Source organism: Callithrix jacchus, chromosome X (genome assembly GCF_049354715.1).
Source record: "Callithrix jacchus isolate 240 chromosome X, calJac240_pri, whole genome shotgun sequence".
Classification (NCBI taxonomy): domain Eukaryota; kingdom Metazoa; phylum Chordata; class Mammalia; order Primates; family Cebidae; genus Callithrix; species Callithrix jacchus.
In genome coordinates, this window is record NC_133524.1 from 98,330,839 (window position 1) to 98,348,906 (window position 18,068).

An 18,068-nucleotide genomic window follows, 5' to 3' on the forward strand; every position below is an offset into this window, starting at 1 on the left:
AAGGACAGAACAGGTAACCTGGTGAGACAATGTGTTGCCTGGGTTTCTAGGGGTTTATAGGATTTCATTAGGCAAGTGCCTAACATGGGGAAAAAGGTGTTTCAGGAAGAGGGAAGAACATATACAATAACATTACATCATGAAATAATATGGTCTTCACAGGAATCTAAGAACATTCTTAGGCCCAGGTCTTTGATTGCTGAATCAAAGTAAAAGCAGAGAGGAGAGATGGGAACAGTGGAAAGAGATTAGGTCAAAGAGGTGAGTGGGAAAACTAATAGTGCAAAACTGTGTCTTTTGACTTTATTCAATAAGCACTGGACAGCCAATAATGACTGGCAGCAATATGGTAATAGATTGGAGGGACTGAGATCAAAGGAAATAAAACCAGTGGGGTAGATGCCATACTTCTGACCAAACATCATGAGGACTTGAAATACAGCAATGGAAGTAAGACTGGAAGGGAGAGAATGCTTAAGGGAGACTTGCACAAATGCACCAGGAGGTGTGCCCATCAATAAGGAAAAGAGTGATCTATTGCACAGCATTGACAGTGAATAACTACGGCTACAAGCAACAACATGGATGAATCTTAGAAACAAAATGTTGAGTAAAATAAACAAGACCCAGGCCAAGCGTGATGGCTCCTTCCTCCAGTCCTATCTACTTCAGAGGGTGAGGTGAGAGTATTGCTTGAGGGGGGGAAAAAAAAGCAGAAACAAGTCCCAGAATGCTACCTAGAAAAAGATGTAAAATTTTGTGAAAATTGAAAACAAAACTAAACAATACTATTTAGGCACATATCTATGTGATAAGAATATATGTTAAAAGAAATAAAAAATAAATATAAATCACGGTATTGGTTTCTTTGAGAGGGGAGGTTGGGGGACAAGATGAGATTTAAATTATTAGTAATATTCCAGTTCTTCTATTGGGTGCTTAATTCACAGGAATTTATGGTAATTAAGATGGACAGATCGCTAGGTAAGCTGTCCTTTAAGAGGCCAAGAAAACAATGTGTCAGGACAAAGGATTATATTCTATTATCTGTACTTTAAGAAAACCAGGTGAAGATATATTTCAGAGATATTTTGGAGGAGGGGTCAATAGGTTTCCAAACATTTTTTTCCTCTTAAATTGGTTTTGGATTAGCTCTCCAAAGCAGCATCACTGTGCGAGGCCCACGTGCTTTTACATCCCGCGCTTTTTGCCCTTTGCCCTTGGCTGTCATTGCTTCCCCTCCAAAGGGAGGTGGGGTGACGCCAAGCCATGGGGGAGGGGAAAACAGCCTGTGGCTCTAAAGCTCTCCGATTGGTGGACCGAGGACCCAGAACGAGGCTCGAGCTGAAGCGTCAAAAAGAGGGGCAAAGGGGGTGGGGCTAACGGAAGGCGGGGCTAAAGAAGCTTAACGGAATCCAGACGCAAGTGAAATTGTCCGCTCGCCTCGCTGCGATGGCGGCGGCGCCGAACACAGTCACCCCGCTGGCGGCGGAGTCTTCCCCTCAGGAAGCTACCGTCTCTGCCGCCTCCTCCTCCTCCTACACCGCCTGCGCGGCGGCGGCGGCGGCGGCGGCGGCGGCAGCCGTAATTGTTCCTGCCTCCTCCGCCACCTCCACCCCTGCCTGCCCGCCTGCCGGTGGCTTTGGCGGCGACGGCGGCGGCGGCGGCTTTGGCGGCTCCACAATGGCGGCGGCGGGGAGGGGGGGCAGTAGTTTTAAAGTAGACACCCGCCCTTGCCTCAGAGAAGGTGAGTTCCCGTCCCGGGGTGCGGGGGCGGCCCCAGCTCCTTCGCTGCCTCTCTTCAACCCCTCCGAGATCGGGCTGGGCGCGGTTCGCCACTGCCCCACCCCCCACCTGCCGTGGCGCAGTAAAGGCCAAGCTTGCCCCGCCCCGCCCCGCCGTGTTGGCCCCTAGTGTGCAAGATGGACTGAAGCCGAGAGGGCCTTCCCTACCTCTCCCACCCGTAAAGGATGGGGGTCCCAAGGCAAAAGAATTGCAGGTACTCAAGAGGCAGGAGTTGAAGGGAAAAAAGATACCACATAATTTCTCTCCCAGCCGGGACACCTTAGTGTGCTATAGGAAGCTGAGGTGTGATTTTGAAGAGAGAGGAGGCAAGGTAGAAGTGCTGTGAACCAAGAGAGTCAAGGATAAGGGAAGGGGGACCGATGGAGAAAGGGGGGGAGACAAAATAGGAAAGGCCAAAGAAATAAAGGGGAGTAAACCCCCTTTGGTGAAATACAACATCCTGCAGTGTAGAAACTCGAAGTCGAATATTTACAGAGAGATGATGTTAGAAATTTGGGCAGGTTAGAAGTGTATACTTGAGCTTTAAAGTAAGATATGCCGGATTTAGGAAGGTAAGGTCTAATGGAAGGGACTCTACTGGGGAAAGAGGAGACGAAGAGAGTGTGGCAAAAGCACAGATTTCAGGAATCACTTTGGAGACTTTTATTTGGCTATTTGAGGATGTGACCTAGTAAAGCAAGGTTTGCAGGCCCATCTTTGAGGTGGTTTGGGTTTTAATAAGTTCTGTTGTACTTCCCGACACATATTACTCCTAACATAAAAGATATTTCTTGACTATATCAATATAAGCGGTATTCACACAAAGTTCTGTATACTTGTAAACAGCCTACTAATAGCAAACTGTAAAATTTGCCATTGAAATGTGTTTTAAAGCAGTTTGGGAAATGTTCTTAGCTGATGGAGACCATTCCACAACAGAGTATCCCAGTAAAGCATTTTGTCATCGTAAATTTCTTAATTTCCAGTATTTGCTATGTTACCTTATGTTGCTAACTTGCCTCCAAAGTAAAAGATTGTGGACACCAAAGTAGAGAAAAATAAGTTCCTTTCTCTTAGAAAGATGCCCCATTAAAGATTTCTCATAAAAATAATCATGATATATCCCTGTGTGCTGTCCCATAACCTTTCACACCTTTCACTTTGGAGGAATGGCAAAGTAGAAAAAAATCCCTTACAATATTTATATAGGCACATTACATAAATGCCACTAATTAAATATGGAAGTTAGAAATACACAGTAATGTTTTATTTATCAACTCTTTTACTAAAGGCAACCTTTGAAAGACTTAGTCTAGTGTCTTCAGTCAGCCTCAGTGGATGAAAACATGAAATCTGGATTTTAAATTTTTATATCAAACTTTATGTCCATAACCAGCTAGTAGGCAAGAACAGTTTTATAGGCATCAATATCACAGCTCAATTTGGCTCTCATTGTCTTTTCAGAGTAAGGTTTAAGACCAGTATCTCATGGGGAAAAAATGGCTTTTTGCCGGTGGTGTAACTGGTTTGTATGCAGTATCTTTAAATATATGCAAATATTTAAGGCTTTCAGAGAGGTAATTTTATAAAGTAGCAGCAATACCTTATCTATATTATTGCTAGACAGTAAAATGAGGAGCACCCTGGCATAGGAGTCTGATGCAGTTAACATAGGTTCAGCCGCCAATTAATTCACTAGACTTTGTGGCCCTGAACAGGCCCCGCCCCCTCGATTTGGGTTTTGACATTTTTGGAATAAGGGAGTAGAACTACCCACACTCCAGGGGTTGATTTCAGATCTGAAAGTATCAACCATGATTTTGCAGTTCTGGATTGATATTCTTTCAATGACATTTCCATGGTTGTGTGCTCGTACAATAACTCATAAATCATAACAAACCTTGTCTGATAGTTATCACCTGACATTCAGTGAGTAATGAGATCTATGTTGAGTTAGTGCTGAGACAATTTACTAGCATATGAAAAACCAAATATAATTGTTAACCTGAAAATTATCTCTTACCATTTCATTTTAGCTAAATATCCTTCATTCACTGTTCAGTCCAAACTAAAACTCTCTCACCTTTTCACTTAAGAAATGGCAAATATTTTATATATTGCACTGCTCAAAACACTATTACGCCTAAAAATTTTTGTTTAGATATTTGTGAAGGCCATAAATGGTTGTCAGTTATTATGGCAGATAAAGGAGAAGAAAGGAAAATGTTACTTGGTGGTGTGCCAGTATCTTTTGCTTGTTTGTATAAGTCCTAGTTAAGAGATTGCTCTAAAAGATGTCAAAGAATTGTCAAGATTCAATTATTGCAAGTCCACTCCTTCTAGGATCATTAAAAGTGGTTTGGAAAAGTATTTGCTGATCCATTTTGAACTGTAGCTGATATTCTTGAGGATTTCATCTCTCTTAGAGTGGATAATGAACCAGTATCAGTGGAAATTAGAAACTAGCAAACAGGGAATATTAGAAGCTTTCAGTGATTACAAATGGGACATCGAGCAGTAATCATAGAAAGAGAACAAAGAAAGAAAAGAAATGCCATATGAAAAGACACATATACACTCAGAATTCACGGTAAAGGGAATTATGAGATTTTGTGGGACACTTCATATTTCATTTTTCAAAAATGTTTAATGACTCAAAAGTGAATTTTCACCCAGGAATAATGTTCTGGTATATTCATAGTAAAAAAGAAAATAAAAAATTCTTGCTTATTTACCCATTCCTTTTAAAAAATATATCAAATGTATCCTGTTTTAGATTGGAAAACCTTCTGGCTTTGTTTTTTTAGCTATTAATCCATTTGTGCAGCAATTACCTAACAAGACTGTCCTTTGTCTCTATATTATTCAGTAAAGTTTCAAGTCAAATGATAGTAAATCCACCATAAGAAAATACAGTGTGTAACCTTTCATGTATTCAGGAATCATTTATTGAACACCTCTATGTGTGTGTGCCAAGGACTATGCTTAGTGTTAAAGATATACATAAAAATTAGACACAGCTATACTAAACAACTCAATAATAGTGATTGATAGTAAAATTATAAAATAAATAAATAAGGGAGGGAATGCAGTTTTAAATGTTACTAGTCAGACTCCTGAGCCACAGGACCATTCCATTGTTTATTATAAATCTGTAATCTGTAGCTCACAGTATGTTATATACTACAGGCACAGTGAAGCAAATTATACTATAAATCTAATGTTGGTGTTAGGGAAGAATAGTTAGTAAACTATTACAGAATTAGTTTTTGATTCTCTATATTTGGCAGGTTGAGATGTCTGGAGAGAGGTAAATTACTATTCGTTCGTTTCTGACCCTCTATATTAGATTTCAGTGTGTGAAAACACTAAGCTTGTTTTAAAGACTAACTTAAGCATACCCCCTACTATATTTATTACATATCGATTGGGATAAAAACTTTGATTCTTTCCCATCTGAAACCAGCCTTGCAGATTCGTTCACATTTACTAATCTGTTGTAATGAATGCCATGTATTTGGTGGCTTTCTGATGCGAAGTAGCTGTCATGGGATCAAGTGTATTAATGGATTTACACGGTACCTTAATTCAGTTTCTGATTTCATGAGTATGACCCCTGAGCTGGCTAGCCACAAAGTGCTTATGATTATGAAGGTCAAGGACTTAGTTTAAATAAAGAAAATGTAAATGTTAAACATATAATTAGTACTCCCAATTATTTTGTTAATTCTGTTGTAATTTGTCATTGTTAACACTGGCAAAATGCATAAGTCAGGTGTTAATTTTATAAACTGAAAAACTAAGGACACTAGATAGCATTATAGCTGTGGGTATTCATCATGCTGGTAGGTACAGATCTTCACTTCTACCACAGCTATTATTGATGAAAACTCCTTAAACAGTGTATGACCTGTAGGGGACAAAAAGGGTTAAAACATCTTATGTAGGTTTACTCAGTTCCCCAGTCTCCTGTAACTCAGTGCTGTACTCTGCTCATTCTTTTTTTTTTTTTTTTTTTTTTTTGAGACGGAGTTTCACTCTTGTTACCCAGGCTGGAGTGCAATGGCGCGATCTCGGCTCACCGCAACCTCCGCCTCCTGGGTTCAGGCAATTCTCCTGCCTCAGCCTCCTGAGTAGCTGGGATTACAGGCACATGCCACCGTGCCCAGCTAATTTTTTGTAGTTTTTAGTAGAGACGGGGTTTCACCATATTGACCAGGATGGTCTCGATCTGCCGACCTCGTGATCCACCTGCCTCGGCCTCCCAAAGTGCTGGGACTACAGGCTTGAGCCACCGCACCCTGCCTCTGCTCATTCTTTTTTAAGATTCTGATTGTATTAAGAGATTGCAAAGGTCAAGTCAGTTTTTTTAAAAATTCTACTTAATCAAGAATTCTTGAGGGAATTTATGTCTAAAAGTATAATCATGAACAATATAGCACATGTGCTCTTTGCACAATTGAAATGATTATTTCTCAGATTTTTTTAATGCCCGACTTTAAATCTGTGACTAAGAATGAGATTTATGTTTATAGTATTGGATCCAGTCCTGAAGTTTGCTCCAGTTTTGTCACTTTATTAAAATGGGATATACAAAGAATCCTTTACAATGGTAGATTGGTTTCATATCAAGATCAATTTGACTGTGAACATCCCACTTCAGCAAAGCATTAAAACATCTAATAACATGTTTTTCCTATAAACATTTGATGGGTTATCCTAAAGAGGAAATTTGGGGTTTTGTACAACTCAGCCTAATTGTCATTTAACAAATGCAAGTGAGATTCGTTTTATTAAATATAGCCAGTTATATATAAACTTGAGTCACCTAATTTGAATAGCTTAAACTTGGGGGTTAACAAAAACATTTAATTGGAATGAACAGAGAATTATCTTGCCTGGAACTGAAGAAATACAGTAATTTTCTGGTTCCTTTCCTCTGAGATCCTGCATGGTTTATAATTCCGTAAGCAAGGGTGGACCAAATTCATTATTCTAACTCAAGCCATAAGTGTTATATTTTGTCATAAAAATGCATTTCATCTTAAATTGCCTGTTGTTATGTAGTAGTATTAATTAGGAGTAAGTTTCAAATATGACTATTGGATTTCACACTTAGCTGCACTTTTGAATGCAGAACTTAATGTTACTTTACTTTCACATAATAATGATGCTATTTGGAGTAGGCCCAAGCCAACAAAAGTAGCTAAAACGTAGGGTTCTGTCAAGTCAATCTCTTTGCTTTTTATATCATTGAAGGCAGATATTCTGGTACAAACTGGATTGAGTATTTTATATCAACATAAGGGATTTTAGTAATGCCAAAATCTATAGAATGTGAGCTATTAGTACACCTAGTTGTATTTTACTGACTTAATAACATCCCTCTGCTATTACTATTTTCTCTTCCCAGACTACTAGAATTTTTCAGCAGACCAAATCCTCGTGAGTCTAGAATCATATGATTTACATTTACCTCCCTCAATTATTTAATTCTTATTACCTCTCTGGGCCTCAGCTTTCTCATTTATGAAATGAGGACATTAGACTAGATTGGTTCTAAACTGGAGCCAGTTTTACCTCACAGGAGATATTTGACATTGTCTGGAGATATTTTTGGTTGTCAAACTATGGAATGCTAGTTTGATTGGCAGAGGCCAGAGATGCTGCCAAATATCCTACAATTCATAGGATAGGCTGCTCACAACAATGAATTATCCAGCCCAAAGTGACAATAGCGCCGAGTTTGAGAAACCCTGAACTAGATGATCTTTAAAATAACTCTGGTCTAAATAAAATGAGTATGTATAATATTAAGTAAAAAGTTCAAAGCTTCTGGATTGGTGAACAAGCATACTTTATCAAGTGTCTACATGCATTGAACATTTTAGAAATTATTTAATATTCACAAATCCTAGAATTAAAAATTACACATTGTATTTCTGTACCTTTTAGGTGAAATAAAAAAAGGTCCATAGTGATTAATTTGTTCAAGGCTATATAGTTGTGGGTAAAGATGGGACTTGAATCTATTTGACCAACTCAAAATCTCAAATATTTTTTCCTACATCCCAGTGCTATAGGTCATAGATTTTCTCCCCATTACAAATTATTATGAAAGTTTTATTTTCTTAGGTCATGAAAACATTTCTTGTAAGAGGGAAATGAAGCAGTAAAACACTCTTATTTATAGAAAATTGGAGTTTATTCATTCTCCAACCAAATGCTGAAGCCACACTTCAATGTAATTAAATACATTACATGGAATACATGAACTCTCAGATCAGATCCTATTTATAATTTTTCACAAAACTACTCTTTCATTTCAAATAATCATCGTAAATATTACTCAAAAGTGAATTGCTTAAGTCATGGTAGCAAAACAACTATCACTTGCTCATGCATATTCCTCTGAGCAACAGGTTGACTCTACAGAGCACCTGTCCTTCATGCAGTGATTCAGATGCTTTTTTAAAATATATTTTATTTATTTATTTATTTATTTATTTTTGAGACGGGAGTTTCGCTCTTGTTACCCAGGCTGGAGTGCAATGGCGTGATCTCGGCTCACCGCAACCTCCGCCTCCTGGATTCAGGCTATTCTCCTGCCTCAGCCTCCTGAGTAGCTAGGATTACAGGCAGGCACCACCGTGCCCAGCTAATTTTTTGTATTTTTAATAGAGACGGGGTTTCACCATGTTGACCAGGATGGTCTCGATCTCTTGACCTCGTGATCCACCCGCCTCGGCCTCCCAAAGTGCTGGGATTACAGGCTTGAGCCACTGCGCCCGGCCTCAGATGCTTTTATCTTTTATTTTTTTCAAAATTGTATTTTATGTTTTATTGTGGTAAAATATGCACACCGTAAACTTTGCCATTTTAAATGTGAAATTCAGTGATGTCAAGTACATTTACATTGTTAAGTAAGCTTCACCACTGTCCATCTCCAGAACTTTTTCATCATCCCAAATTGAAACTCTGTACATTTAGGTCATAGTTTTGTTATATGACCATATTTCTCCACTCCAAAGAACTTTCTGATGTATTTAATTTCTGGAAAGTAATATGTATTTAAAGTTATGCTACATTTGTTAACAGTTGGCAACTTGAAGTTTTTTATTACCACAAAGCCCAGCATTGCAAAGCAATTTTACCCTCTTATACCCTGAGTATAAATGGGTCCATCTAGTAAACATTGGTTTTTATCCTATCTTTTCCATATATTATTATTTTTAAGCCCTTACTTCATTATCAGATTTAGGTTGTCTTCCCATTTTGAACCTAGTTCTGGATAGTGTTTTCTTACTCCCCATTTCTCTTTTTCAGATTAAAATGGAAATAAATGATATCAGCATTGGAAATTCCTGTATATTTTAAAGACAGTATATTCCAGTTCATATTTGAGAGCATGCCTTTGTGTCATTAAGATCTCAATACCAAGTTTCACTAAACTAGGCTTTGATTCTGATTATAAAATCTTGCTCCTTGGCCAAGTGCGGTGGCTCACACCTGTAATCCCAGCACTTTGGGAGGCCAACGTGGGCGGATCACTTGAGGTCAGGAGTTTGAGACCAGCCTGGCCAACATGGTGAAAACCCATCTCTACTAAAAATATAAAAATTAGCCGGGCACAGTAGCACATGCCTGTAATCCCAGCTACTCAGGAGGCTGAGGCAGGAGAATCACTTTAACTTGGGAGGCAGAGGTTGCAGTGACCCAAGATGACGCTGCTGCACTCCAGCCTGGGTGGCAGAGTGAGACTTCATCTCAAAAAAAAAAAAAAAATCTTGCTTCTCTATCCATATCTCTTTTCCAAGTTTATAGTAACATAAAAAATTCAAATATGCCAGGGAATGAAAAACAGTTGAAAAATTCTAGGCTAGAAATAATAAAATGATATGCCTAAAATTAACCAGGAAGTATTTACCATGCTATGTTCAAAGAAGTGTATTTGTTCCAGATGAGACTTGAAATCATGCTTCACCACATTCAGTGTATTGTCATTTGATATTCTAATGTGTAATCTGTTTATATTTTTAACCCTAGCTTTCGTAATTTCTTACTTAATTAGATTGAAAGATAAAAGACCATCTGCCATGAATTTTGTACATTTATCAGTAGGGAAAACTGAATTATTATACCTAAATCATAACCACTATATTAATTTTGCAAAAATTCTTTTTAACTCTAGCTGCAATTATTAAAATATTACATTTGGTAATAGAAATGCCTCACGGAGTTTTGCAAAGTAATATTTTGGCAGGAACGAACTTTAGGGTTAGGACATAGACAAGAAAATAAAGATAATGGAGGAGTAGGAGAAGAAATATTTGGACCCTTTGATTTTTTTAGGCCCTTAAATGTTTGCATTAACTGTATAGCTACTTGACATTTTAAATAATCATCTGTGCTTCCTGACAGTCTTTGTATTTGGAAGTAGCTAAGCTATTTGGGTCCTCTATAAATATTCCACCAATTTTGCTTCTATATGTATTCCAATCTAAAATATATTTTTTCATTGATCATCATCAGCCCATATAAAGTCAGGTAGAAAAGAAACTTCAGAAACAGAAATCCGAAAGGCTGTGGTATGTTCTTAGTCACACAGCTAGTTAATAGCAAGGTGAAAACCAATGCAGTCTCTCTCATCCTAACGCTTTTTACAACTTACTACTTTTGGAATTAAGAATCAGTATAAACCCACACTTAACCAACCAACAAAAATATATTTATTTCATATTCTAATCAGTTAAGGAAGAAAAAAAGACATGTTAAGAGTATAAAGAAGAAAAGAAAAGAGAGGAAGGTGCCCCTAAGTTTCTTCAGCTATTCCTTGGTTCCCATTTCTACTAGAATCAGCTCCTAAGTCCCAGTTCTTTGCCAGAACACTTTTATTCCTGGCAGATAGTGAGTTTTCAGTAAACATTAGTTCCTGTCCCAGTCATCTTCCTCACAATCAACATCATCTGCTCATGTATCCTCTAATTTAACATCTGTTCCCAAAGGCCAGCCTTCCCTCTAAGCTGTCACCCTGAAACAGGCTGAAAAACATCTGTATTGTCACCAGTTTCCTCTCCCACTTTCAGAATTGGCTATTGTTCATTTTTTTCCTGGAGTCAAAAAATCATGTCTCAAATGGTGGGGGTTTGGGGCCAGGTGGATCTAAAGAAATATTTAGCATCTCTTGTGAATCAGACATATGTTTCTTACATATGTCAAGCCTGGAGATGAAGTCTTTTTAAGACTAGCCTTGCCTGTAATCCCAGCACTGTGGGAGGCTGAGGCAAGCAGATCACCTGAGGTCAGTAGTTTAAGACCAGCTTGGCCAACATAATGAAACCCCATCTCTACTAAAAATACAAAAATTAGCTGGGTGTGGTGGTGCACGCTTGTAGTCTCATCTCCTTGGGAGGCTGAGGCAGGAGAATCACTTGAATTTGGGAGGCGGCGGTTGCAGTGAGCCAAGATCATGCCACTGCACTCCAGCCTGGGTGACAGAGCAAGACTCCATCTCAAAAAAAAAAAAAAAAAAAAAAGACTAGCCTTTTTAAGAGAGCTCTCAGGGAAATCTTGGGCAGACTTAGATCTGAATCCTGGCTCTGACACTTAGCAGCTTTGTGACTTTGGGCAAACTGCTTAACCTCTCCAAGCCTTAGGTATCACTTTTAGAAAGTAGAGATCATCAAATTCATGTACAATTTAGGGTAAATGCAACCTGAGGAGAATTTGGTAGCATACAGTAGCCTCTGGAAAACAACACCCATTTTATACATTTGTTCTCAGTAGAAACCTAACTTCCTTGAGCCTCCTGGTGACAGATTCTAGAAGATCCAAGAAGATCTTGAAAGGCTGATAATGGTTGGTTGAGTCCAACAAGGTAAAACTTAAATTCAAAAGTATAAGTATATATTGGATCTGTTTTGGGATCCAGAAAAAAATCTATCTATATAATGGTATCCTAGAGGGACATAGTTTAACCAGTTCCAGATTAAAAAGAACCATGTATTTTAATCAAAAGTTAGCCGAGCGTGAGTCAACAGTATGATATGACCACCAAAAAACAGTGAAGCTATTGTAGGCTGCATTAATAGAGGATAAATACTCAAAATAAGGAGTTAAATATACTTCATGCTACTGAACTGTACACTTAAAATGGTTAAGATAGTAAATTTTACATGGCTTTTTAGCACAATTTTAAAAATAAGGTCCCATTTTACTTGTTTGTTATTACAGTATTAAAGTGATTGTGTTTAGGTTATATGTTATGAGTGGCAGGGATTTAGAGAAACTAATAAAAGTATTAGAAATTATGACATACTGGGATTAATTCACAAAACGGGCAAAGAAGGAAGGAAGAAGGCCTCCCACAGTGCTGGGATTACAGGCAAGGCTAGTCTTAAAAAGAGACTTCATCTCCAGGCTTGACATATAAAAGAAACATATGTCTGATTCACAAGAGATGCTAAATGTTTCTTTAGATCCACCTGGCCCCAAACCCCCACCACTTGAGACATGATTTTTTGACTCCCAGAACCATAGGCTATAACCCTCTCTATGTAACAGAATCACCTGGGAAGCTTTAATAAACAAAACAAACAAATAGTAAAATATGACTGGGAACCACTCTCAGAGATTCTGATTAATTAGTCTGGAGTGGATCCTGGGCACTGGTATGTTTTAATTGGTGATTCTGATGTGCAGCCAGGCTTGAAAACAACCATGGTGGAAGGTTGAACCAAATGACCAGTTTGGCTAAGACATTACAGCCAAATATAGGCTAAAAGCAGAGATTATTCAGCTTGAACTTTGGAGATTTAAGTAGATTTAAAGTAGTACAAAAGGATGTACATTTATATAGCCTTTCTTTCTTAAATTAAAAAAATCTCTTCAGGTTAGACTAAAGCATAATTTAGCTTGATAAGTACCATTCTAGATAACAAGAGTTTTATATCAATCAACTTAGTCACCAAATAGATATTGGACAGCCATTATGTGTAGGATTCTGAGCCTGTCCCATAAGGCAATGATTCTCATCATAACTGATCATCAGAATCACTTATGGTTGAATTGAAGCACCTACAGATACTCTGATTTTAATTTAGCATGTATGATTTTGAAAAGCTGTATGTGTGAATTTGATATAAAACCTGGATTAAGAGGTATTTTCACATCAGGATTTGTTCCTGAATATTTGAGTAGATATAAACCATTTGACTGAATTAGAAAAGCATGCTATTTAGAAGAAATTGGGATAAATCCTTTTAAGTACATTTTAATTTTTCTTTTTTTGTTGTTTATTTTCTCCTTGCAGAACTCAGTCTGTCTTTTAAGTACATTTTAAAATATGAATCATTACTCCAGTATCTTCTTTAATAATTTCATATTTTCATGTATTTTAATTTTCAATTCACTGAAATCAAAACGTCAACACATTTATTTTCTTACACCCACGAAGAGAATTTGTCATTGACAATTGTAGATGAATTTATTAGATCTAAAGTCAAAGCCCCATCTCTTGCATCAGGAACAATATTACTTAAGCTTAAATGTAATAAATCTAGGCCGGGTAGAGTGGCTCACACATGTAGACCCAGTACATTGGGAGACAGAGACAGAGGCAGGCAGATCACCTCAGCCTAGGAGTTTGAGACCAGCCTGGGCAACATGCTGAAACCCCTTCTCTACAAAAAATACAAAAATTAGCTGAGTATATTGGTGTGTGCCTGTAGTCCCACCTACTTGGGAGGCTGAGGTTGGAGAATCACTTAGCCCTGGAGGTGGAGGCTGCAGTGAGCCATGATTGCACCACTGTTCTCCAACCCAGGTAAAGAGTAAGACTTTGTCTCAAAAAAAGATGTAATTGATCTAAAGGATTATTATATTCGTAGCACATTCTAAACTCAAGCTTTAATACTCTTCTAGTTTTGATATACCTTTTCTTTTCTTTTTTTCCATTCAGTGCCCACTGCCCCTCTTTTGGTTCAAGCCTGAGGCCTGAAACTGACTCCTGATATACTCATTTTAAGTTACTCCTTTCCCCCTGTTGAATTCAGAATTAGGTCCATATGCCCTTGTGAAGCCCATCATTATTTGTTTTTATTCTGAGCTTTCCATTATTGTTCTTCATACTCTTGCCTCCCCTAAGATACTTTTATTCCACTCTTTTTATTTGAATTTTACATATCTTTTAAAGTTTAGCTTAAAATCTGTTCCACTCTAGAAATTTTTCCCCAAATTTCTCAGAAGGAGCGCACCGTACCTTCTTATGTCTTATAAAACTTAGACCATTTTGCTCTTAGGATCCTGGTTCTTAATATACACATCTCATATTCCTTACTAAATTGTCAATTTCTTGACATTAGGAGTTGCATCACTTAGTTTGTCATCTCCAACATGTGGAACAGTTATGTATGCATAATGAAAAGAGTCAATATAATGCAAAGTTCAGTTCCAGCTAAACCAAATGACATGTGACAAGTTATTTTGATTTCACTGGATCCTTCAAAATTTTCAAACATTCACACAAAAGTGCCACTTACCTTACACATTTGTCTTAAGTGATAAAGGGATAATCTATTATTTTGACATACAGAGGTCCTCATTAACTGTTCTTTCTTACCTCTCAAAAATATCTACCATAATACTTTGAAACTAAGCTCAATACATAAATCTATATGATACCCAAGACACTGAGGGCCTAAAGTAGGTACACTCAAGTTATAAACTTGAGTGTCAGTTTCAAACTGACGGTTAATAGTGGGGAAGTCTGGAATTAAGGGAGAGAAATAAGTGTTATTGATCTGGGAGATAAATAGGTGTTAAATTTTAGGAATTCTTGAACCTTTAAGTTAATAATTTCCTTTTGTTTCTTTAAAATAAATGGTTCTTCTGTAATAAGTTATATTGTAATCAAATGAATACCTATTCTTTTTAATTTTTACTTTTTGTGGGTACATAGTATGTGTATATATTTGTAGGGTACATGAGATGTTTTGTTATAGGCATGCAGTGTGAAATAACCACAACATGAAGAATGGGGTATCCATCCCCTAATTTATCCATTGAGCTTTAAGCAATCTACTCTTTATGTAATTTAAAAATATATGGTTATTACTGACTATAGGCACCTTGTTGTGCTATCAAATACTAGGGCTTATTCATTCTATTTATTTTATACCATTAACCATCTCTACCTCCCTGCCAACTCCCTACTGCCATTCCCAGCCTCTGGTAATCATCCATCTATTCTCTATGTCCATGAGTCCAGTTGTTTTGAGTTTTAGATCCCACAAATAATTGAGAATATGTGATGTTTGTCTTTCTGTGCCTGATTTATTCACTTAACATAATCTCCAGTTCCACTTGTGATGTTGCAAATGACTGAATCTCATCCTTTTTATGGCTGAATAGTACTACATTGTGTATATGTACCACATTTCCTTTTTTTTTAAATTTTTTATTGGATTATAGGTTTTGGGGTACATGAGCAGAGCATGCAAGACAGTTGCGTAGGTACACACATGGCAGTGTGCTTTGCTTTTCTTCTCCCCTTCACCCACATTTGGCATTTCTCCCCAGGCCATCCCTCCCCACCTCCCCCTCCCACTGGCCCTCCCCTTTTCCCCCCAATAGACCCCAGTGTTTAGTACTCCCCTTTCTGTGTCCATGTGTTCTCATTTTTCATCACCCACCTATGAGTGAGAATATGCGGTGTTTCATTTTCTGTTCTTGTGTCAGTTTGCTGAGGATGATGTTCTCCAGATTCATCCATGTCCCTACAAACGACACAAACTCATCATTTCTGATTGCTGCATAATATTCCATGGTGTATATGTGCCACATTTTTCCAATCCAGTCTATTATCAATGGGCATTTGGGTTGATTCCAGGTCTTTGCTATTGTAAACAGTGCTGCAATGAACATTCGTGTACATGTGTCCTTATAGTAGAACGATTTAAAGTCTTTTGGATATATACCCAGTAATGGGATTGCTGGGTCAAATGGAATTTCTATTTCTAAGGCCTTGAGGAATCGCCACACTGTCTTCCACAATGGTTGAACTAATTTACACTCCCACCAACAGCGTAAAAGTGTTCCTTTTTCTCCACATCCTCTCCAGCATCTGTTGTCTCCAGATTTTTTAATGATCGCCATTCTAACTGGCGTGAGATGGTATCTCAATGTGGTTTTGATTTGCATCTCTCTGATGACCAGTGACGATGAGCATGTTTTCATATGATTGTTGGCCTCATATATGTCTTCTTTCATAAAGTATCTGTTCATATCCTTTGCCCACTTTTGAATGGGCTTGTTTTTTTCCTGTAAATCTGTTTGAGTTCTTTGTAAATTCTGGATATCAGCCCTTTGTCAGATGGGTAGACTGCAAAAATTTTTTCCCATTCTGTTGGTTGCCGATCCACTCTAGTGACTGTTTCTTTTGCCGTGCAGAAGCTGTGGAGTTTCATTAGGTCCCATTTGTCTATTTTGGATTTTGTTGCCAATGCTTTTGGTGTTTTGTTCATGAAGTCCTTGCCTACTCCTATGTCCTGGATGGTTTTGCCTAGATTTCCTTCTAGGGTTTTTATGGTGCCAGGTCTTATGTTTAAGTCTTTAATCCATCTGGAGTTAATTTTAGTGTAAGGTGTCAGGAAGGGGTCCAGTTTCTGCTTTCTGCACATGGCTAGCCAGTTTTCCCAACACCATTTGTGAAACAGGGAATCCTTTCCCCATTGCTTGTTTTTGTCAGGTTTATCAAAGATTGTATAGTTGTATGTATGTTGTGTTGCCTCCAGTGCCTCTGTTTTGTTCCATTGGTCTATATCTCTGTTTTGGTACCAGCACCATGCTGTTTTGATTACTGTAGCCTTGTAGTATAGTTTGAAATCTGGTAGTGTGGTTCCCCCTGCTGTGTTCTTTTTGCTTAGAATTGATTTGGCTATGCGGGTTCTCTTTTGGTTCCATATGAAGTTCATGGTGGTTTTTTCCAGTTCTGTGAAGAAAGTCAATGGTAGCTTGATGGGGATAGCGTTGATTCTGTAAATTACTTTGGGCAGTGTAGCCATTTTCACGATGTTAATTCTTCCTAACCATGAACATGGAATGTTTCTCCATCTGTTTGTGTCCTCTCTGATTTCGTTGAGCAGTGGTTTGTAGTTCTCCTTGAAGAGGTCCCTTACGTTCCTTGTGAGTTGTATTCCAAGGTATTTTATTCTTTTTGTAGCAATTGCGAATGGCAGTTCGCTCTTGATTTGGCTTTCTTTAAGTCTGTTATTGGTGTAGACGAATGCTTGCGATTTTTGCACATTGATTTTATATCCTGAGACTTTGCTGAAGTTGCTTATCAGTTTCAGGAGTTTTTGGGCTGAGGCAATGGGGTCTTCTAGGTATACTACCATGTCGTCTGCAAATAGAGACAATTTGGCTTCCACCTTTCCTATTTGAATACCCTTTATTTCTTTTTCTTGCCTGATTGCTCTGGCTAGAACTTCCAGTACTATATTGAATAGGAGTGGTGAGAGAGGGCATCCTTGTCTAGTGCCAGATTTTAAAGGGAATGCTTCCAGTTTTTGCCCATTCAGTATGATATTGGCTGTTGGTTTGTCATAAATAGCTTTTATTACTTTGAGATACGTTCCATCGATACCGAGTTTATTGAGGGTTTTTAGCATAAAGGGCTGTTGAATTTTGTCAAATGCCTTCTCTGCGTTAATTGAGATAATCATGTGGTTTTTGTTTTTGGTTCTGTTTATGTGGTGAATTACGTTGATAGACTTACGTATGTTGAACCAGCCTTGCATCCCTGGGATGAATCCTACTTGATCATGATGAATAAGCTTTTTGATTTGCTGTTGCAATCGTCTTGCCAATATTTTATTGAAGATTTTTGCATCTATGTTCATCATGGATATTGGCCTGAAGTTTTCTTTTCTCGTTGGGTCTCTGCCGGGTTTTGGTATCAGGATGATGTTGGTCTCATAAAATGATTTGGGAAGGATTGTTTTTGGATTGTTTGAAATAGTTTTAGAAGGAATGGTACCAGCTCCTCCTTGTGTGTCTGGTAGAATTCGGCTGTGAACCCGTCTGGACCTGGGCTTTTTTTGTGTGGTAGGCTCTTAATTGCTGCCTCAACTTCAGCCCTTGTTATTGGTCTATTCATAGTTTCAGCTTCCTCCTGGTTTAGGCTTGGGAGGACACAGGAGTCCAGGAATTTATCCATTTCTTCCAGGTTTACTAGTTTATGTGCATAGAGTTGTTTGTAATATTCTCTGATGATGGTTTGAATT

At 38.0% G+C, this 18,068-nt stretch overlaps 1 protein-coding gene across 3 annotated transcripts in view; it reads left to right on the forward strand.

Moving 5' to 3' along the window:
- The first annotated feature begins 1,381 nt into the window (after positions 1–1,381).
- ZMAT1 (zinc finger matrin-type 1) overlaps positions 1,382–18,068 on the forward strand; it is a 57,306-nt gene continuing 40,619 nt past the window's right edge. For 2 of the 3 annotated variants that reach the window (XM_017968245.4, XM_078363420.1), the window contains exon 1: positions 1,382–1,747. In XM_017968245.4, coding sequence (XP_017823734.3) covers positions 1,453–1,747 — 295 coding nt within the window. In that variant the 5' untranslated portion in view covers positions 1,382–1,452. Of the gene's footprint in view, positions 1,748–1,912; positions 2,000–18,068 lie in introns of those variants that run through there. The other variant, XM_078363421.1, reaches the window with a different exon arrangement.